Below are 20,517 nucleotides of genomic sequence, written 5' to 3' on the forward strand. Positions count from 1 at the left end.
ATTGCTGCCTTCTACATATCTCTACATTGATATCAATTTTTCCTTTTCTGACAGTGGCGCGCAATGTCGAACGATCGTTCATGGTTCGTTCTGACCAAGGAGGACGCCCGTGGCCTGCAAGAGTACGGCCTGTTGAATCTGAACCATGAGATTGGATATCATGAACTGCACAAAGGTTGCTTCCTTAGCCACAATGATCTCTCACATGCCCTCCGCAGATCCCCAGCAAAGCCGTCCGATATGCTCAAGATACCAATGATTATCATTTCACGGGAAGCGCTCATCTGGCTTGGCTTCAGTAACAAGATGGCCGACCAGCTGTGGCAACAATGGCTCTACCTTCACAGCAACAGAAGGCCAGGCATCTTTGAATTCCGCGACGTCATCTTGACCTATTTTCGTCTTCCCGACGTTGCCGGTGGGATTCCAACCCTCAACAAATTCAACGATGATGATAACGAATGGAGACGAGTCCTTCACGCCCATGGTCTCTCCCAACAATTCGTGAACATGATCATGGACCCTTGTTTCCGCACCCAACGTCTAACCGAATCCTGCAACTACTGGATTGAAGACACCCTGCGACAGCGTTGGGACTTGTTGGTAGAAATATACACCACCTCCAGGGAAAGAACTGCTCGGATATGGGGACATCTCGACTGGGACGTTCCCCCTTTATCCTCGTCACCCTCAACCAAGCTAAGCCTGTTCCTGGCTCGCTAGCATCAAAGCAAATGGAACATAGATGAGCCCATCTCACTCTTGGCGCACAAGGGCCGCCCAGACAAAGATGAAGACGAGGTGCCTGATTTCTACACCGCAAAGGATCTTCCCTACAGAGAACCAGTTCTCGAATCTACATTTCTCGCAGGGCTCAGAGGACCGCCGGATGCTCCTCCTTGCGCCTGCACTGTTCGCAAGGACAGCGAAAGACGTACAACACAGGACCACTTGATATTGTACAAAGTCGTGACCGGTACGCAGCTCAAGAACATCAGAGTATCTAGCTCCGGTAATCTCGGCCCTGTGGGGTTGTCCAACATCGACAGCTTGGTAGAAGTATCCAGAGAGCCCGAGCGGGAACCTTTTCTCTATAACAATGTTACCGGCGACGGCGACCCCCAAGACAGAGTGGCTTCCGTGATGCCGCGGAGAAGAGCTCACAAAAGAGCAGACCTCGTCTTTTTCACGTGTAACCCCGAGCACGCGCTGGCTAAGTACAAGTGGGCTGTGCACCGGCTCGACAAGCGCGTTGGGGCCGTTGACGCCGCCAAATTCGCTGGTGGTGCAGATGTGCAGATACTGGAGATTCGCATCTCCATGGATGAAATGGAATACCTCCGTCGGGCTATGCTCGCCTACCACATCCCGTACTCGTCCGCGTCGAACATGGTAGCGTTCCTTATGTGGCAGGAGATGGTCTTCTTTTCGAGGCTGAAGGAGCTGGCCAGGTCCAAGTTCCCATTCATCGAGGCTATTTTTTGGAGGGTATGGACCAAACTTCAACCGGAAATACAGGAAGCCAGGCGATCCGCAGGACCAACGCTACGTGCTATCCAAAATGACCAGTGGTTTGTGCTATGCTTTTCCGCTGTTAGGAGGAGGGGTTGCTGGAATTATGTTTCGATGAAGCTGGCCGAGATCGTAGAGAAAGGCACAGTCACCTCTAGCAAGCCAACGACAACGGCACCGCCGCCAACATCAACAAGCAATAAAAACATTCCCACGTCAGCATCGTCGTCCGCACCGCTCAGTACGGCCGCTAACAACGGCCCAGCACCTGATGAGGACTTTATGTCGGCAAACATTCCATATACACGTGAAGAGTATGTCTTCAACGTGTCAACGTATTGGGGGAATAGATGGTTTCTCACAAATGTTTGTTACTTTGAGACTTACAAGTTGATTTCGGAGGAGATTACCACTCAAACGGACGAGGAAAATATATATGACCTGGAAGACACACCAGCGGACGTGGGAGCGGAAGCGGAAGGGGATGATACCTGTACGACTACTGTATAGGGGAAGGCTTAGAAACAGCGCTGTGATTTCATTACTTTGCTGACGAGCTTTTGGAAATATATAGGTACTTAGTTAGCTGAGACAGCGATGCGAACACGCTTAATTGATCAAAGTATGGACGAACCTTTCGTTCCCGAATGATTGTTCTTTCGATCCTTACATGTCATCACCGGTTGATTGCTTGGACCATTCGCGTCCGCAACTTAGGTATCTAAAAACTCTCAGTCAAGAACACAATATGATACTGGTCTGTTTCTCCATGTGTTAGTTCAGTTCTTTTTTCAAGCAAGCATTGAATAGGAAATACTTGAAGCTCTTCAAGGTAGCCTTCCAAGACGAGAAACTGTCATCCGTTGAAGCTACCTCTAGGTAGGTATGTGGGATAATGATGGCAAGGGACTTCGTGAACGCCGCGGAAACTTCTGATAAACGGATGTCTTCTTCTATGTCTATCTCTCTCTCTCTCTCTCTCTCTCTCTCTCTCTATTTGACGTCTCCCGTCCGTCTCCTTCAATGCTACTCAATCTTACTACATTCGCCTGTGAGAAAGCCGAACGCTGCTCTTAATCAAGTACCGCATTGCCCCCTCTGCTTATTTCTCTCTCTCTCTCTCTCTCTCTCTCTCTCTCTCTCTCTCTCTTTTTTTTTTTTTTTTTTTTTTTTTTTTTCTCCCTAATTTCTTCCCCCCTTCATCCCGTCTTTTTTTCTTTGCTTCGAAACGTTCTACTAGACCAAACCAAACAACGCAACAAAGCAATAGCTGGTTTTTTTTTTACTGTCCCGATTCCTCTAGCGGTGGGGAAGAAGAAGGGGCGACGAAATCAGACAATCAATCACCAAGAGATGGAGATGAAGATGGTGATTTAAATACCTCTAGGTAGGATCATAGAAGGGTGAAGATTGGAGTGTGTTCATAGTGTTTGCCGGACTTTTCAGTCTAGGTACCTACCTACCTACCTACCTACCTATCTACAGATAGATAGATCGATAGATAGATACCCTACCATCTATCCATCCGCCCTCCAAACCTGGATGGCTGGTGCCAACCTGAAAGAGGAAGAACCGCAGCTCATCACTCTGTCACACTTACTCACTCACTCACTCACTTCACTAGGTAAAAAAAATGGTACCTACCTAGAAAGGCTACTTTCAGTCGTGCTGCATCAGTCGTGCTGCAGCAGTCGTGCTGCAAAGACGTTTTTTGTAACATGTTTCCTTTCAGCCATCGCCTTACCATAGAGTCTACCTACCTACCATAACATAACAGGCGACGGATGCCTACTCTACCTACAAAACTCATATGAGGTAAATATGTAGAAGAGGTACCTGGTTAACCGTCCTGAGCCTTGTTCATTACTGTTCCATATTGTTTTGAACGAAGACGACCAATTTCTCTCTTTTGAGAGAGAGAGAGAGAGAGAGAGAGAGAGAGAGACAGAGGTGGTTACAGGTATGATAACGTCAAGTTATCCAACAACCACCGCGTGAGGGATCTCTACTTACCGTAACCAATTGCGGCGGAACGGCTCGTAGTAACTGGCAAGATGGCAACATACTAGCATACATAGTACATTGACAATCAGTAGTGTAGGTACGTGTAAATTAGTCATTTTAGGTTCTGTTATTACTACTATTCTTTTCTCTCGTCTTCGTTCTTGTTACCTAGTAGTCTCTCGTTTCCTGCTCTGCTCTGGTATCGTTCTCCTCACCCCCTCCCATGCAACCAACCCAACTTCCTACTCGCTACCTCTACCTATGGTATCAAACCCTCCTGACGCACCAACTCCCTCTTTCAAAGAATTACAAGTTACAGCAGGTATAGTATCGTATAGGCATTCCTAGGTTTTGAACGGCATGTACCCGCCCTCCCTCCTTTCTTTTCGCCAGTTGGAGGGCGGCCCCTCCGTCTACTCTCCTTGCCTTCCCCTCCTCCAATATTATTCCCCCATCTACCACAGAAGGAGGCCAAATCATGCATGAATAGCCTCCTGAACATGGGGATAAACCTGCACCATCCTGTGATACAAATCCGGATGATCCCTCATCAACACCTCAGGGTCCCACGCCATCGCCACAAATATCGTATCAATGCCACTCGTCAGCGGCGTCGTAAACACATTGCACACCTGCAACCCAATCAGGAAAGCAAACGCCACCACCACGGGTGTGAATCCTCCTCCGTCATTGTACGCCGGCTTAGTGTACACCATGTACAGATACGCAATCAGACCGCACGCATAAGCGACGAAAGTAGCGCCAAAGGTTAGCACGGGGCCGATCAGGCATTCATTGATCAGAGCGTCGATTCCCCGGTCCTTGACCATCTTCCATGTATCCTTGGCCGCGGCAAAGTAGGCTTTTCCGTAGAGCGCAATGTGGCAGAAGGCGTAGCGGTTGATGAACTCGACGAGCCAGTCCAAGATGCCGATCAGACACCCAAAGATGCACCAGAGAATGGTTCCGAGGATGTCGCCCTCCTGCGCGGCGTTTTGTTGAGCAGCCTGGGCGAGTTGGCGGATCAGGTTGATGATGGCGATGAAGAGAGATCCCAGAGAAATCGAGCCAAAGGAGTAAGTGAGCGAGCGCTTGAGGGCGCCGCGCGTGACCTTAGTCGGGTAGTTGCGACTGTTGAAGTACCACGACCCATAGATGCCCGCGACGGTGGTGTGGATGGTGTTCTTCAGCCACTCCGAAATCCAGTAGCCGGCAAAGGTGATGAAGACAATCAGGCCAATGACTTTGCCTGAGGAACACCCACCGGCGTTACGGCAGGCGGCGTTGTTCGGGTCCGGCTCGAACTTGACATAGACGGCTACGAGGGTGATGGCCCAGTAGGCGGCGAACAGGGTGCCTATAACACCGCCGACAGCGGAGACGAGGTAGACGTGACCGTGGACTTTGGAGACATCGATGGCGGTTTGGAGCATCAGGGTCGAAAAGGGAATGCGCGAGCGGCAGGACCAGAAGAAGAGGGCTTGTAGGACGACGAAGATCAGAAAGACGATGCCGCCGGACCAGTACTTGCGAGATAACATGTAAAGTGCCGTAACCAGGCCCATGACAATGTTGAGGATGCCGGTGGCGTAGATGAACTGCTTGGTAAACTTGCGGGCCATCCACATGTACGCATAACTGAGGACAATGGCGCAAATCAGGACCCAGACGAAGAGGTAGATAGTGTGGGTGGTGAGACCAAAGGTGTTGCGTTGACCGTTGAGGCTGCCATTGTTTTGACTTCTGTTGTCGGCTGTTGTGTGTGTATGTGTTAGTGGATCTCACATCGTCTTACACTTTGAGATATTGACATTGAAGATTGGAGATTATCCTACCATAACCATGAATACTAATAGCCGAAACCGCGACGAATCCAGCAACGGTAGCCAGGAACAAAAGCCCGGCCCACCAATCGTTGTACTTGGGCTTCTGGACCTTGAACACTTCATCGTACGAGGGCGGGGGGCCGCCGTAGCCATCGGTCGGAGGAGGTTTGGACCCGTTCGGCGGAGGTCCCTGAGGCGGAGCGTACCCGCCATCCCCATAACCATTTCCATACTGCTGCGGCGGTGGACCTCCTCCATATCCATACTGCGGTTGCTGGCCGTAGTTACCATCGGTCGGCATGGGGTTCATCTGGTACGAGTTGGGCGGCGGCGGAGGGTAGTTGTTGTTGTTATTGTAGTAGCCACCAGGCTGGGCGCCATACTGTGGCCCGCTCATCGCTGCGGCGGCTTCGAGTTTGTCGTCGAGTAGTTGAATGGACGAGCTGTGTGTTGTTGTTGACGTGGGAATTCAGGTCCTGGGGAGAAGGTGAAGCTCGTGGTGGTGGAGCTGTTTTAAGCTTATATTTCTAGGAACGGAGGGAGCTCCAGTTCGTTGCCGGGTTGTCGAGTTGCGTGTAAACAGACCGCAACGCTGTTCACCAATCCAGAACACGCACGACCTCCACTGATAAGGATGGAAGGCGGAATGGAAAGATCGAATTAACGATTAGGTAGGTACCGGGAAAAGATAGAAAGAGGGAGAAATGGGAAAGAGAGAGAGAGAGAAATTAGATTGATTGATTGACACAACAACCAGTTGTTGGGACATTGGGTGACAGAATGGAGATGGCTGGGGGACCTGGCTGGACCTTGGGGGGGAAGGGAAATGAGCACAAGTCAAACCAGGTCGTGTGAGACATTGATTGCGCTTTTCTCGACTTGGCACACGAGCTCCAGGAACCACAAAGCGACAAAAAAAGCAAAAGCCAAGAGGTGAAGGAACCGAACAGCGAATGACGTCAAGATCTTTTTTCCCTTGGGTATTTTCAGAATGTTCTCGGCACTCGTTTTCAGGCCTGTTGGACAAGCATTCGGTCGCTTTCAGATGGGCGCACGTCCCCCGGACTGATCCGAGCCAAGCCTGGCGTCGATCGCTGTCAGGGCCCAAAGAGCGGCACTGCAGGCAGTGAGTAGGACCTACGGGACCTTTCCGCTTTTAATTGTTGATTCCAGCGAATTGATGATGAGGTAAAAACCCCTTATAGTCAATATGTTGATTCGAGGTAGGTTATTGTAACCTCCTATCACACTTCTGCAACGGCCTTTCCTAGGTAAGGTAGATTAGCTAAAGCGAGCTGGTGTTTATCGTTCAGTCTAATCTGTACGAACCACTTTGCCAAGCTGTATTACTCCAAGCCAACTTCCTTTTGGAGACTTGTTGCTTCTCGGCATTGTCTCGTCCTTTCTTGTCCGTCTGGGCTGATTTGAGGTTCTCTCGTCTTCCATCCCGTTATGCAAAGCCTGGTTGTCGAACCGTCGCATTTCGTTACATTTGCGTAGCATTTTTACGTGTCTCTGACATGTTCGCTTGGCTTGCTTCGCTTGCGCCGCCCAGTGCTTCTTCACATCACCATTTATCCATTTGATGTGATCGACTATCGGCAATCTTGGTTTGATTCTAGATTGTTCGATGACAAGACCCGACGGGGTTTCAGGATCGGAAAATTGGGTTGAGTTTTGGAATCTACTTACCTGTCTTGTCGATGGTGGCTTTGTCGGGTCTGGCGTCTGCATCATCATGGGCGGTGACACAAGTCGCAAGTCACAAGTGCAAGTGCAACGTCGCAAACGGGCGCAGGCCGCGGAAGCTCCCGTCCCGTAAAAGAGGCACGGTTTGATGTTTGGTGTGTGCACGACGAGACCGCCAAGTTGCGGCGTTATTTTGTAATCCTTCTTTGACAATGTGTTTTGTATCGTCCAAACTTCGAGTAGAGCTGCCCTGTTGTCAAGGCGCCCGCAAGTTTCAGTTTTGCGAAAGTGCCGGGTAAGTAAGTAAATTATGCCGGGTAAGTGAGCAATTGCACCGAGTTGAGACAACTTGGGTGTAGCCGATTGGTTTGCAAATACTCAACCCTAACCCTCTCATTTCAAGACATTTGTAAAACAGGTGCTCATCAAGCTGGCCCAAAAGGTCACAACGAATTGAGTCGTACAACATGACCATTCAAATGTTTTCATTACATTCATTCATCAACAATCCTTCTATTAACAAACTTTTCCCCGCTTACATGATGCTTCAGTGGCAACACACTTACTTGGAACCAGTCTTGCCAGTAGGAATGCAAAACAGCACGAGCTTCTTCTCCTCGCCCTCCTTCCAGTCATTGAGACCCTTGTCAACCCGGTAGTAACCGCGTCTCTCGAGCTGAATGATGTCGTCCTTCTTGAGGGAGGCCGCCGCCTCGTCGCACCAGGCCTCCTCCATGGTCTCGGTGACAGGGTTGAGGAAGTCCTCCATGTTGTCCTCCTCCTGGAGAACGTCCTTGGTGATGAGGTAGTCAAAGTCCCAGAGCTCGGCAGGGACCAGCGTCTGGCCCTTGGACGCGAGCCAGGTAACCTTCTTCTCGGTAGACTTGACATCGCCGGCAAGGTTGAGATCGATCTCAAAGGCGGGGATGACCTCGGCAGAGGTGTCAATGTTGCGGACAAAGCCGTTGCCCCAACCCATAATGGTAATCTCCTCGCCGTCCTTGAACGACTTGGCATCGGCCTGGTCCATGATGAGCTCGTTGGCGAAAGTGACCTGCTTGGTGCCGACCTCCTTGTTCTTGGGGTGCTTGGGCTTCTCCTGCTTGACGGGCTCGGCGGGGGCATCGGCGCCCTTGACGACCACCTTGACGGCGTCCTTCTTGGTGATGGCGGTGTGGCGGGGAGCAATGGGGTCGATCTCCTTCTTGTTGCTAGCCCAGAAGTTGGTCCAATCCATGGTGACGACGTTGCGGGAGGGGCCCTGCTTGAGGATAAAGTCGCGAAGAGCGGGGATGGTCATACCGCGCCTGCGCACACCACGGATGGTGGGCATGCGAGGGTCGTCCCAGCCCCAGACCTTGCCGGTATCGACGAGCTTGGCGAGCTTGCGCTTGGAGAGGAAGGTGCGGATGAAGTTCATGCGGGCGAAATCCCACATGTAGACCTGGCGGAGCTTGAGGGTATCAATGAACCACTGGTACTGGGGGTTGCGGTCGGTGTACTCGGTGGAGCGGAGAGCGTGGGTGACGCCCTCGTGGCTGTCAACGACGGGGCAGGCGAAGTCGTACATGGGGTACATCTTCCACTTGGTGCCGGTACGGTGGTGGGGGGTCTCGATGTTGCAGCGGTAGATGACGGGGTCGCGGAGAGCCTTGTTCGGGTTGTCGACGGACAGCTTGGCGCGAATGCAGTTCTTCAGACCCTCCTCGGTACCGTTCTTCATCTCCTCGGTGAAGATGCGCAAGTTCTCCTCGACGGAGCGGTCGCGGCGGGCAGAGGCAATACCCTTCCAGCGCTGGTCGCGCATGGTGTCCTGGTCGGTGTCATCGGCGTAGGCGTGGCCCTCCTTGATCATGCGCACGCACATGTCGTAGAGGTAGTCGAAGTAGTCGGACGTGTAGGTGACCGTGTCGGGCTTGATGCCCATGAGGGCGAGATCCTCGATGATGGCATCCTGGTACTCCTGCTTCTCCTTGGAAGGGTTGGTGTCGTCGAGACGGAGGCGCAACTGGCCCTTGTAGGCCTGGTGGGCAAAGTAGTCGCTGAGGAGGGCCGCCTTGGCGTGTCCGATGTGCAGGTAGCCCGAGGGCTCGGGAAGGAAACGGGTGACGACGCCCTGGTCGGCGTTCTGGAGGGCGAGCGCATAGCTGGCACCGGCCTTGGAGGCGGCGGCGACCTTGGCCTTGGCGGCAGCATCCTTGGCCTTGATCTCGGCCTGGATCTCGGGGTGGTTCTCCTCAATGTAGTTGAACCATCTGGCAAGGTTGGCGAGCGAGCCGCGCTTGATGAAGGAGACGGCGGCGCGGTTGCCACGGAGGGCGAGCCAGATCTTGGTGTCGATGTCGCCGAGGGTGTAGCCGTCGAGGTAGGTGCGCAGGATCAGGTGCTTGTCGAGAGCCTGCAGGCGGGGCTCGATCTGGCGGAAGTCCGCGGTGAGGAGGGCCTCGAGAGGCTTGAGCTCGTCCAGCTTCATGGTGATGGATGGGGGGGTATATGTGGAATTGGGTTGAAAACTGTACAAAAAAAAACAACAAAACACCGGGACTGGAATTGAGTCAAGGAAGTTTTTGGAGGGGCACAGCGGGACGGGGTGGGTGGAGTTAGGCGGCGGGGTCTTTGGGTGTGCCGCTGAAGTTTAGCGCTTGCGGTAGCGTCCGGGGTAGGTACGGGCAGTCGGGCAGTCGGGCAGTTGTGTGAGGATGGGTGTGGCGCTTTGTCACTGCAGTGTCAAGTGGAATGGAACCCAAGTCAAGACGGACTGAGGCGTTCCTCTCGGAAACTGTGGCTCAGCACTGCAAGTCCCAACAGTGAGGAGAGGTACTAGTATCAATGCGCTGCCTGCCGCGCCAATGCCCAGCCGGTGCAGCGCAGTGCCGCGCAGTGCCGCGCAGTCTGCCCCGGGCCCAACTTTTTTTCTGGGCAGGAAGCGTGCCAATTGCCCGCGCCGGAACCCCTCCGAGACTGGACTGACTGCCCGCTGCCGTCCCCGACTCGAGGTTTCGATTCGCGATTCCCCCCGTCCCGCTGCCGCCGTCGCCGCCCGCCGCCCCCTCGAGTTCCCCTCTACCGGAGAGCGCGACACCCGACCACAGCTCCTCTCTCTCACACACCATGGCTTCAACACAACAATGTCTAGCCTCGCTGGCCAGGCTTAGCCTGTCGACGCCCACCAGAGCTGCTCTTCCGACAATACCCAAGTTCCTCGTCCCGTCGGTCGCCGCATCGCAGGTTCGATATGCGACCAACAACCCCAACAAGGGCGGAGCCAAGAAGGCGCCCAAGAAGAAGAAGCAGTACAAGTTCTTCAAGTCATGGGACTTGACCGGCCAGCAGCAGTTTTCTCTCTGCGATGCTATGCGGTATGTTGCGAATCCTCAGCTGTTCTCTAAAACATAACACAACACTAACTGCAACACCAACCAGCTACCTCCGCGCCGTCGAGGTCGGCCAGCCCCCCTTGTCCGTCAAGTACGAGGTGCATGTTAAGCTCAGGACAAAAAAGAACGGCCCTGTCGTGCGCGACCGCGTCCGCCTACCGACCCCCGTCAAGACCGACACCCGTATCGCCGTCATCTGCCCCGAGGGCAGCGCGCTGCAGGAGGAGGCCAAGAACCTCGGCGCCGTCATGGCCGGCGAGGAGACTTTGTTCGAGGCGATCCGGTCGGGCAACTTTCCCTTCAACAAGCTCCTCTGCCACACCGAGAGCGAGGGCGCGCTGCGCAAGGCCAACGTCGGAAAGCTGCTCGGTCCCAAGGGTCTGATGCCCAGCGGCAAGACCAAGACCATCACCAACAACCTCGAGGCCACCTTCCGGGACATGATTGGCATGGACGAGTACAGGGAGAGGAACGGTGTCGTGCGTATGGCGGTTGGCCAGCTTGGTTTCACCCCCAAGCAGCTGGCCGAGAACATTCGTGTGTTCATGGCCAAGATCAAGTCCGACATTGGCAAGCTGGATGATACCACGCCCAAGATGGTGGAGGAGGTGGTTCTTAGCACTACCCACGGTCCTGGAATGAGTCTGAACGCCGAGTTTGCGCCTACCGATGACAAGATCAAGCCCGAGGATCTGGAGTCGGTCATGTAAGAGCGTCATTGTAGTATAGGACGGGAGGGTTGGGCTAGATTTCCTTGTATCATAGGCATGTATTATAATGGCAAAATGGAGCGGTTGGTAACATGGGTATGCCCTTGTGCTTGTTCTCTGTGTATATGTGCAAGTATTAGGTGTATTAATTGTCCTTCAGAACTGTACTTTTAACCCCTTAGCAGCAGCCATCTATCACATGAACCATCCATCATCTGCTTCTAACATTAGACCTATTTCTCCTTCAACACCCTAACAGCCTCCTGCTCCGCGTCCAACAGTCTATAAACACCCAAATACCTAACCACCCTCTTCTTCCCCCTTTCACCTGCCCTCCTCGCCTCCTTCAACGCGGTACTCAAATCCAACAGGATCGTATTCCGGCACCTAATCATCCTCTCCTCCATCTTCCTCACAAACGGCACCTCGTGCCCACCCAGCCTATCCGCCATCTGCTCAATCTTGACATATTCCCTCGCCAGCGCCTCCAACTCCGCCGGACTACTCGCCACGAACCCTTCTCTCTCCTCGTCACCTTCCCCATCATCATCAAGCACTTCCTCCTTGAAATCCTCCGATCCATCATCCCACCCTTCATATACATCCTCTTCCGCCACCCGATCTTCTTCTGCATTAATCGTCCCCTTTTTCACCCACGCTTCCGCTCCTGCCCCTCCTACCCCTCCACCACTTCCCCCCGTACTCCCCAAACTTCCCATATTCAATTTGACTTCCAACCCCTCCACCCGTTCCCCCAATTCCAACACCCCCCTCCCCCACTCAACCCCACCCCGCACGCATCCCAACTCCTTGACTAGATCTCCAATCTCCCCCCTCTTTTCTCTAACTTTACCCCTCACCTCCTCCACTGCCCTTCGAAATCCCAAAACAGCAACCCGCACATCCTCCACCCGCTCTTCTCCCCCTTTCAGTTCATCCCCTAGGCTCAAAAACGAGGTATAGTTGGCGTTGACGAGTTCCAGAAGTTCGGAACTGATTGCCAGGCTGCGAGTATGCAGTTCCGAACGCAGGTCAGGGAGGGTTTGGTGTCGTTGGCTGAAGGGTGTGATAGTGGTGACGACAGTGGCGTTGGCGTTGGTGCTGGTTGGATCAGGAGAGGAGGAGGACGAAGCGTAGAGAGAGTCGAGGTAGGCGAGGGGGGAGAAGTGGGGGGTTAGGAAGGAGGGGCGGGGGAGGGCGGTGGGGAAGGGGAGGTTGGATACGTCGTCGTCGTCGTCGTCGGAGATGTCATCGTCGTCTTGTTTAGAAGAGGGGAACTGTTGGGAAGAAGTGGTGGTGGTGAGGCGGGGAGGAGGGGGGTTGGTGGATAGGTTGGTGGAGATGGAGGGGAAGGCGTGGTTTGTGGACTTTGGGGAGATGGGTGAGGAGGTCTGGGATTGAGGGGGTGAGGAGGGGCGGCCATGGGAGGAGGGGGCGGCGAAGTTGGGGGTGTTGAGGGTTGTCATTTTTGTGGTGGTTGTTGTTGTTGTCGCCGAATGAGGTTGGTTGCCCGTGTTTAACGGACTGCCTGAATTCGGAAGTGTAGCCGGATGTGGTTTCTTGGAAAGCCGGTGTCCGGTAGGTTCAGGGGCTGATATCCGGTATTGTGGGACTATTCAGGTCCGGCTCCGGCTCCGGCTCCGACTCCGGTTTAGATGCGGGTGCGGGTTCAGATTCAGCTCGGCCGTTCCTGGGCTCCCTAGGTTGAAGTGCGGACCGGGATGGATGGACTCGGCGTGACGGGACTGCACCTCGGTGAATGCAGTGCAGTGCAGGATGGTGTGGGGTTGATTGATGATTGAGTGATCCGATGACCCTCAAAATCCAGGCCAGGACAGATTCCACTTCGTGAGCAGATATTTTTATTCCTGATTGCGTAAACAGAAATCTCTGATCGGGCCGGTGGCTGTTGTTGAGTGCTGGGACCCTTGTTGGTTGCGCGGTTGAGTGTGATTGTGTGGTGAGATTGGCGGGCGTTTGTTTATTGTTCCCGCGGGGTTCACTCGGAGCTCTGTCAGTGGGAGATGTGGCCGATCTGATAATTCCTCTTGGCACTGCCGTGGGTCCCTCGACTCCATGCAGGACGGAAGGGTTGAAAGGTGCGGGGCCTTTGACAACACTCAACACCGAGTCTTGTTTCCATATTCAAGCACTGTCTTGCAAGACTTTCTCGAAAGGAACTGTGTGAATTTCTTGATTTCCATATTCAGCGCCCTATAAACAATCAACAGGTTCAACATCCTCTTTTGTTCAAATTACCATGCTTCAGCTGAATTACCGAATGGTTTATTCCGGAAACGATGAAAGCTACATCTCGCTCCATCACAAACGGCATCCTCGCCATTGGAAATCTGGAGAGGGCCTCGTTAAAAGATCACAATCGTGATTCAACAGATTGACCTTCAGCTTCGTGCCAATCCGAGCAAAAGTTTAGTCATGAATAACGCAACTGAATCACCCATGGCCTCCAGTCACACCTCGGTTGATCCCCTTGCCTTGCCCACAGCATCGATGGAGACCGCCTTCGTCAGCCGACATCGCTTGCAACGCTGATGAGTGACTGCCTGTCGTATTTCCGACGTATGGGCTCGGTAGTAGGGGATAGAGCAAGATGATCGGACGATTCAGCCTCGTAACCACGGCGTCATACAGTTAAAATGGCACGTTGAGCATTTCGCTTCCACAGTTCAGTTCAGTTCAGTTCAGTTCAGTTCAGTTCCATTCTTTGATCCGCGCGTTGACAGGTTCAGAGACTGGTGCCGAACCGGACAGGCACATCCATCCAAGTGGAAGCTCCAGTCATAGGTCCCCGCTTGACCACGACGTGCCCCACTCTTTCGTGACGCACTAGCAACTGCGGCTATTCTGCGATTGTACTAGCGCACTTATTGTAATCTTATCAATCAATCAGTGGAGCATTCTATCAGACTGCTCGGCCTTTTGTTCCTTTCGTCAGCCAGGCAACCCGGGACATCAGCATCACAGATCATCGAATCAAACAAGTGAGAGCCCTCATTTTGTGGGCGAGATTGACCGAAATTCGCTTGGACCCGAGACGACCCCAGCCACGGGCATATGCCAGACTGGAGTATCCCAAGCACAAATCGCTCCTTCCGTGTCGCATCATTCCCAGGTGCAAATTTTCCTTACAGTAGGTGTACCATGAACTTCAGTCGTTCTTGCCAAAAGGGAATCGACAACCCCTCAGTCATTGTCCAAGGAGAATCTTGTCCTTGATTTACCTGGCTTGGTTCCCCTTTGGCCAATAACTTGAAGGGAAGCCAAAAACACATCATGATGGGAATCTGACATTGATCCAAGTCAATTCAATACATACACGCTACACCCACAGCCGTCAGCTTCTTCCTTTTCTATACTTGATCTATTTTACAGCAATCTTCAACCAATAGGTTGTCATCACAATTGTTGATCGACGGGATTCACAAGAATTCGGCACGGCAGTCGGACACGAAGTGGACAATTGCCCCACGGTTTTTCTCGGCTTCGGCTCGGGCAATGCCCCAGAAAAGGAACGAGACAGCGCCAACGGCCCAGCGACCAAATCCACTGTTCCGCCCACTGTGGTATCTCCAGGGCTAGTAGTGCCCACTCCCTACCTGAGACATTAAAATAAAAACCAACGCCTGCCCCCGGGCCGCCCGAACACCGGAACCTCCCACGGTCCATCCATCACACCCACGCCATCATCTTATCAGATCCTCCGCCAGTCCTGCCATCGATCCCCTCATCAAATTGACTGCAGTCGGGTGGTCAGTTCAGTCGGTTTTCTGTGCAACACCGCCTAGGTGGTCTCCTTTCAACCAGCAACGACAGACAACACTGTGTGCCATGACGGCCGTCGCCTCTGCCGCTCATATGGCCGGTCAGATGACCTCGGTGTCCATGTCCATTGAACAACAACAAGTGCAACATCGGCAACGCCAAAATCTCCAATCTGATATGGACCTGTCAGCCCTACAGCAGACATCAACATCATCATCATCATCATCATCATCATCATCATCATCAACCACAGCAGCCACCTTTGCTAAGCGGGATTCCCCGAGTGCCGTCTCGACCCCCGCCACTTCGGCCCCCTCTCCAACCTCAAGCTGTGGCGTCTCCACTCCGGCATCATCGACTTCCATCACTGCCAACACCACCACCACCAACCTCACTGGCGTGCCTCCCATTGCGCCTCGTCCCAGCGTCGCACCCAAACCTGCCCCTATTAGAGCCGCCTCCGTATCTAGCCAAGGTGCCATGTCGCCCGTCGACTGCCCTACTCCTGGGGGAGGAGGTCCTTTGAGCATGACCACTAAGGAATGGGTCATCCCTCCCCGACCAAAGCCTGGACGTAAGCCTGCCACCGACACGCCCCCTACTAAGCGCAAGGCACAGAATCGCGCTGCTCAGAGAGCTTTCCGCGAGCGCAGGGCCGCCCGCGTCGGCGAGTTGGAGGACCAGCTGGAAGAGCAAAAGGAGGAACATGAGCGCGTTGTGAGCGAGCTCCAGGGCCGCATCAGCCATTTCGAGGTCCAAGTTCAGACCCTGCAGTCGCGTTGCCGCTGGTTGGAGGACATGTTGGAGAAGGAGAAGCAGGCTCGCAACACGCTGAAGAATTCTTGGGACAACAACAACAACATGTCGCCGCAGTCCTTCCTATCACAACAGTCCAACGGCTATACTCTACAGCAACAGCAACAACAGCCTACGCAACAGACACAGCTGGCGCCCAAGGTGGACTCCGTCCCCATTGCAGAGCCACGACCAACTGCTCAGCCCTTCTCCATCTCTCAGATCATCTCGCCACCCGAGGAGGCTCCCCAGTCCCCACTAGACGTCACCTGCGGTAACTGCCAGAGCAGCGGCTCATGTGCCTGCGCTGAAGAGCTCATGCAAAGTTCCAACGTCTTGATGGGCTGCGGCGGATGCACTCCCGAAGGAAGGTGTGCTTGTCTAGAGGAGTCCATCCGCGTCTTGGCGGCCGCCGACCTCAAGAGGCCACTACCTCCCAGCTCGCCCTCGTTGGGTCCGGACGAGAAGAGGCAGCGCTCTGATGCTGGCGTCGAGGACATGCAGTTGGAGACTGACTTTACTGCCTTGTTCTCGTCCAAGAAGCCTGAGACAACCATGACCCCCCTTCCAGCGCCTGCCCAGCAGCAGTCCCAACCTATAACCTCCGTCGAGATGCACGAGTCGTGCGGGTTCTGCAAGGACGGGACTTACTGCGTGTGCGCGGAATCTATGGCCCTTTCGGCCGCCTCCATGACCGTCGCCTCGGTGGTTCAGCAAGTCCAGATGCACACACCGCCGCCATCCGAGAACGATGTCGTCCCCATGCCTTTGGAAGTCACGGCTACGGGTGCTGTCAAGCTACCTAGCTTCGGTTCTCTTAACCGCGCCAGCAACACCAACCAAGATATGCAATCCAAGCGCCCCGTCAAAACCGGTGGCTGTGGCCCCGGTGGCCCCGGCACTTGCGCCCAGTGTCTAGCTGATCCCAAGTCCGGCCTGTTCTGCCGCTCCCTTGCAGCCAACTTTGAGCGCAACAGGCAACAGACTGACAACAGCAGTAGCGCTGCTCCCCCGTCCGGGTGCTGCGGCGGTGGCGGTCCCGGCGGCGGATGCTGCAAGACTGAAAAGCCCGACGACAACGATGATGTCGTCCCCATCAACCTCAACCGCTACAAGACCGCCAATCAACTACCTGCTCCCACACCATCCAACCCAATCTCTTCCTCATCTTCTTCCTCCAACAATGTCGCTGCCAGTAACTTCGCACTCTCCCTCTCCTGCGCCGAGGCTTACAAGACTATTGCCTCTCACCGGCACTTTGAGGAAGCAGCTGATGACATTGGCTCGTGGCTGCCCAAGCTGAGAGCGGTGCCTGCTAACCCACCGCCTAATCGAGGCAGTGTAAGCCTGCAGCAATCGTCGACGGGCAAAGCGTGGGCGCCGATCGAAGTAGAGGCCGCAAGTATCATGGCGGTACTTAAGGGGTTCGATGTCAGGTTCGGGAGGGGTGAGTGAACTGGGCCGCGAATATCCTGTAGAGTTTCCGCATAGGTGTGATGCTCTGTGTTGAACAGTCCGGCTATTACGGGGATCTGTCGGTATTTCTGGCGTTTGTTGGTCCGGCGCATGCCGGCTTGACGTCAATAACCCAACATTCATGTCCCGCTACCCAGCTTGTCTCGACGACAAGTGGTGCAAGAAAGCGGAGGGGAGGTTCAGGCCTCCATTTCCTCATGCGGCCAAATCTGCGGCCTAATCCAATCATCACACCCGCCACGGCCACACCGCCAATCCTGTGCATCAACGTCAGTCGTCTAGGTCACATCTTGCGACCGTTCCCGCAGCTCCCGCAGTTTCCATCCATCTTTATCCCCTCATGCCTTTTGGTTTGGTATTTGCAGCCTTTGCCCAACGTCTTGATCATTCGCTCGCTGCCGGCCGATAGACTGGTGGCCGAGTTGGTTGGGTTGGTAGAGAAAGCAGGCATATGTTGGCCTATCATATGCATCGTCGTTTTGTCACTTGCATCTTTGACAGTTGTGCTGGGGGATGGAGATGGTAATGAATACTGCTTCATGCATATAGACGCGCAAGCGGATGAATCGAGACGGGAGATGAGGGGTCGAGGGGATATTGACGATGGCAGTGAGCGAAGGGGGAAGGAGATACAGTTCTCGCTTGACAGAACCGAGAGGTTCACCAAAGCAAGCGAGGCAGACGCAGATGTCGTGGTTCGTTTGATGGTGGCCCATGATATAAAAGCACGAGGGGGAAATATGAAAAGCATATGACGAGGGAATCGCAAAAGGAGGGGGAACAACGGAAACGAAAAGGGAATGAATGGGTATTTTGAGGCTTTGGTGTTGCATATCATATATTCTGTACTAACAGTCATTATCGAGCGCATTGGGCGGGTTGTTTGCTGTCTTTATCTTGATGTATACGTAACTTGCTAGCATTTATGCTTCATGTTGTAATTGATGAACCCGCATGTCGTCTTTTGTCAGTTTCGATGAGACCAATGCTAGCGTATCGCGATTTCCACCGAGAAAAGCTCTTTATGGGTTACGCTCCTTCCTTGGGTGATCGTGATTCCGATGCTGATACAGATACTGATCCCTTCGGGAGTCCCGAAGATGGACGGGAGCCAGAGCCAGACCCGGGGCCAGACCGGTGCCAGTTGTCCTTCATTATCCTTTAATACCATCTCATCATCCCACCCTTGTCCGTACTTATACATGTAGCTTGTACCCCTCTCCCTATCTCGTCTTTACTTTTATTATACTTCCCTTTTCCACGAGTATCTTTGCTACCTAAGTTTCTACTACAGCCACCGGCCAGCCCCTTACCAAGAAAAAAAAAAGGGACGAAGGTTTTTTTAATGAAGAAGTGGAAAAACGAACGAACAAGAAAATCACAGGTACCTACTTTCTGTCCGTTTATTTGTCTGTCTACTATCCATTGCTGCTTGTCACGGTATGAGATAGATATATAGGAAAGAGAAACAAAAAGGGAGGGAAAAAAAGGAGGGGAGAGTGTCTTGTCAAGAGGTTCGTGAACACAAAGAGAAGAATCGTTACGAGAATGAGATGAAATGTATGTTTTTCTTTAAAGGTACGTTCATCTGAACCGGGAGTCAGAAGGAAACCTCGAATTATTATTATTTTTTTTTTTTTATAGAAAGAACGATGGTCATGAAGGCGATCGCTGGAATGGAACTGAAGCTGATGATGTGACGATTGAACTTACGGACCAGATTAAGTGTTCATGTCCTCACATACAGAGACGGGACTGGGGCCGAGAGGGTTATCATAGGTAGTGACGGGCGCGCACATACATGATACGTTAGGTCACTTTGGATCAATAGATGGATAGATACATAATCCATCCATCCATCCATTCATGCCTTGACTGATTACATTACCTGTTGAGTCTCTTCACTCTTTTGACTTTATCCTTTACTTGGACCCTTCAGTTCCATCTTCTGTGGCTGCAATATGTTTTGATGTTCCAGTAGTTCTGTTCCCCCCTCTCTCTCCTTAAAGCCCTCCTTCCTCTCTTTCCTGTTTCTTTCGTTCCCCCTATCCTTACCTACCTTGCTTCTTCACATCAAATATGCTTTTTGTCAGTCGACGTATATATATTTTTTTTTGTTTATTTTTTACCATAGCTGAGCTGCTCGCTCAGGTTCACATCCCGTCAGGTCCCTTGGACTAGTCTAGTTCCTCTATCAAGGCAATCAATACCCTCCGTCATACTGGGTGTGGGAATGAAGACTTGCCATGAAATGGGAGATAGCTGTCTTTCCATTCTTATGTTGATGCATTAAAGATTTCATAGTTTCCTTTGAGACACACGAATATATAACTTTAAATTGCATGCTAAATCTTTATAGAATAGAGGCCTGTCTGTCAGTCATCCTCTTGTCCAGGAACTGGCTGGCTGGCTGGCAGGTAGATCTGATTACCTATCTTCCCGAATCCTGCTGCCTGTGTCGTTGTTGAACGTTCTCCACTTATTTGCGTACACGTGTGCTTGGTTCTCTTGATATACGGTTCCCAAGCTTGACGTTGCGAGAATGTTATGAAATTTTTTTTCCTTTTTTTTTTTCTTTTTTTTTTTTTTTTTTTTCCTTTTCTCTCTGTCTATCTTTTTCTCTCTTTTTTCACCTTTCTCTTCTTGTTGCCTAATTCTATTTCCCAGCGATTGACATAGACAAACAGAGGTAAACTAAGCCCACAGATCCGCACTACCACCACCACCACCACCACCACCACCACCACCAAACCCACCATAAACACTTCCAACCTCAAAAGAATTCGGACGGACAGTTTGGTTTGTAAGACTTCATGAGATATAGAAACATCTCATCAGAGACCTCCATAAACGATGAACCTCGGCAAACTCAACCCAAGGTGGTGGCCCCTTCCTTCTTTACCACACACACTTTATTTATCTGTCTCTCCTTGTCCCTCCCCAACTTCCCCAACCTGCCCAACCTGTTGCTCTCACAGCCCCAACCCCGTCAAACCTTCCGGCCGGGTCCAAACTTACCCGAACCAACTTCCAAAGCTAGAACAATGGATGCTGTGTTCCCGATGAGGTGTACGTAGCACAGAACGTAGCTTACACACAGCTACCTTACACAACGACACACAGCAAGAAAGCAGACATGGAGTAACACTGTGAGATTTGATCCACGCGATTTTCTGGCTTGCTACTTGGCTGATTTTGAAGAATCCCCCCTTGCCTTTCACTTCAAAGTAACATCACGCTCAAGTTAAGCAACCGAATCAAGTACTTATGAATACACAAAGCAAAGTTGAGATGAGGTCTTGAACGAACGGTCAAGCCATTATTGGCGCCCTTCTTTACCTTCTC

The 20,517-nt window shown here is 52.6% G+C and overlaps 6 protein-coding genes across 6 annotated transcripts; 3 read left to right on the forward strand and 3 right to left on the reverse strand.

The window, feature by feature from the left end:
- Window positions 1-63: 63 nt before the first annotated feature.
- Window positions 64-2,140, forward strand: NCU10184 (hypothetical protein; the record flags this gene model as incomplete). The annotated part of the gene is made up of 2 exons (XM_011396476.1): window positions 64-418; window positions 746-2,140. The coding sequence occupies 2 exons, from the start codon at window positions 64-66 to the stop codon at window positions 2,020-2,022; spliced, it is 1,632 nt and encodes a 543-aa protein (XP_011394778.1). The 3' UTR covers window positions 2,023-2,140.
- A 1,468-nt stretch (window positions 2,141-3,608) lies between these two features.
- On the reverse strand, window positions 3,609-6,224 carry NCU08895 (PNS1). The gene is made up of 2 exons (XM_953740.3): window positions 5,352-6,224; window positions 3,609-5,269 (listed from the first exon to the last, which is right to left on the reverse strand). The coding sequence occupies exons 1-2, from the start codon at window positions 5,737-5,739 to the stop codon at window positions 3,993-3,995; spliced, it is 1,665 nt and encodes a 554-aa protein (XP_958833.1). The 5' UTR covers window positions 5,740-6,224; the 3' UTR covers window positions 3,609-3,992.
- A 536-nt stretch (window positions 6,225-6,760) lies between these two features.
- Window positions 6,761-9,657, reverse strand: NCU08894 (glutamyl-tRNA synthetase). Its single transcript, XM_953739.2, has one exon. It carries the CDS (start codon window positions 9,502-9,504, stop codon window positions 7,594-7,596), a length of 1,911 nt encoding a protein of 636 aa, XP_958832.1. The 5' UTR covers window positions 9,505-9,657; the 3' UTR covers window positions 6,761-7,593.
- Window positions 9,658-9,938: 281 nt separating this feature from the next.
- Window positions 9,939-11,331, forward strand: NCU08893 (mitochondrial 54S ribosomal protein MRPL1). The gene is made up of 2 exons (XM_953738.3): window positions 9,939-10,390; window positions 10,455-11,331. Exons 1-2 carry the CDS (start codon window positions 10,143-10,145, stop codon window positions 11,116-11,118), a joined length of 912 nt encoding a protein of 303 aa, XP_958831.1. The 5' UTR covers window positions 9,939-10,142; the 3' UTR covers window positions 11,119-11,331.
- Window positions 11,200-13,098, reverse strand: NCU08892 (hypothetical protein). The gene has a single exon (XM_953737.2). It carries the CDS (start codon window positions 12,582-12,584, stop codon window positions 11,352-11,354), a length of 1,233 nt encoding a protein of 410 aa, XP_958830.1. The 5' UTR covers window positions 12,585-13,098; the 3' UTR covers window positions 11,200-11,351.
- A 1,327-nt stretch (window positions 13,099-14,425) lies between these two features.
- NCU08891 (hypothetical protein) lies at window positions 14,426-18,180 on the forward strand. The gene has a single exon (XM_953736.3). It carries the CDS (start codon window positions 14,968-14,970, stop codon window positions 17,149-17,151), a length of 2,184 nt encoding a protein of 727 aa, XP_958829.3. The 5' UTR covers window positions 14,426-14,967; the 3' UTR covers window positions 17,152-18,180.
- Window positions 18,181-20,517: the final 2,337 nt, after the last annotated feature.

The sequence above is a fragment of the Neurospora crassa genome, linkage group V (assembly GCF_000182925.2).
Source record: "Neurospora crassa OR74A linkage group V, whole genome shotgun sequence".
NCBI lineage: Eukaryota > Fungi > Ascomycota > Sordariomycetes > Sordariales > Sordariaceae > Neurospora > Neurospora crassa.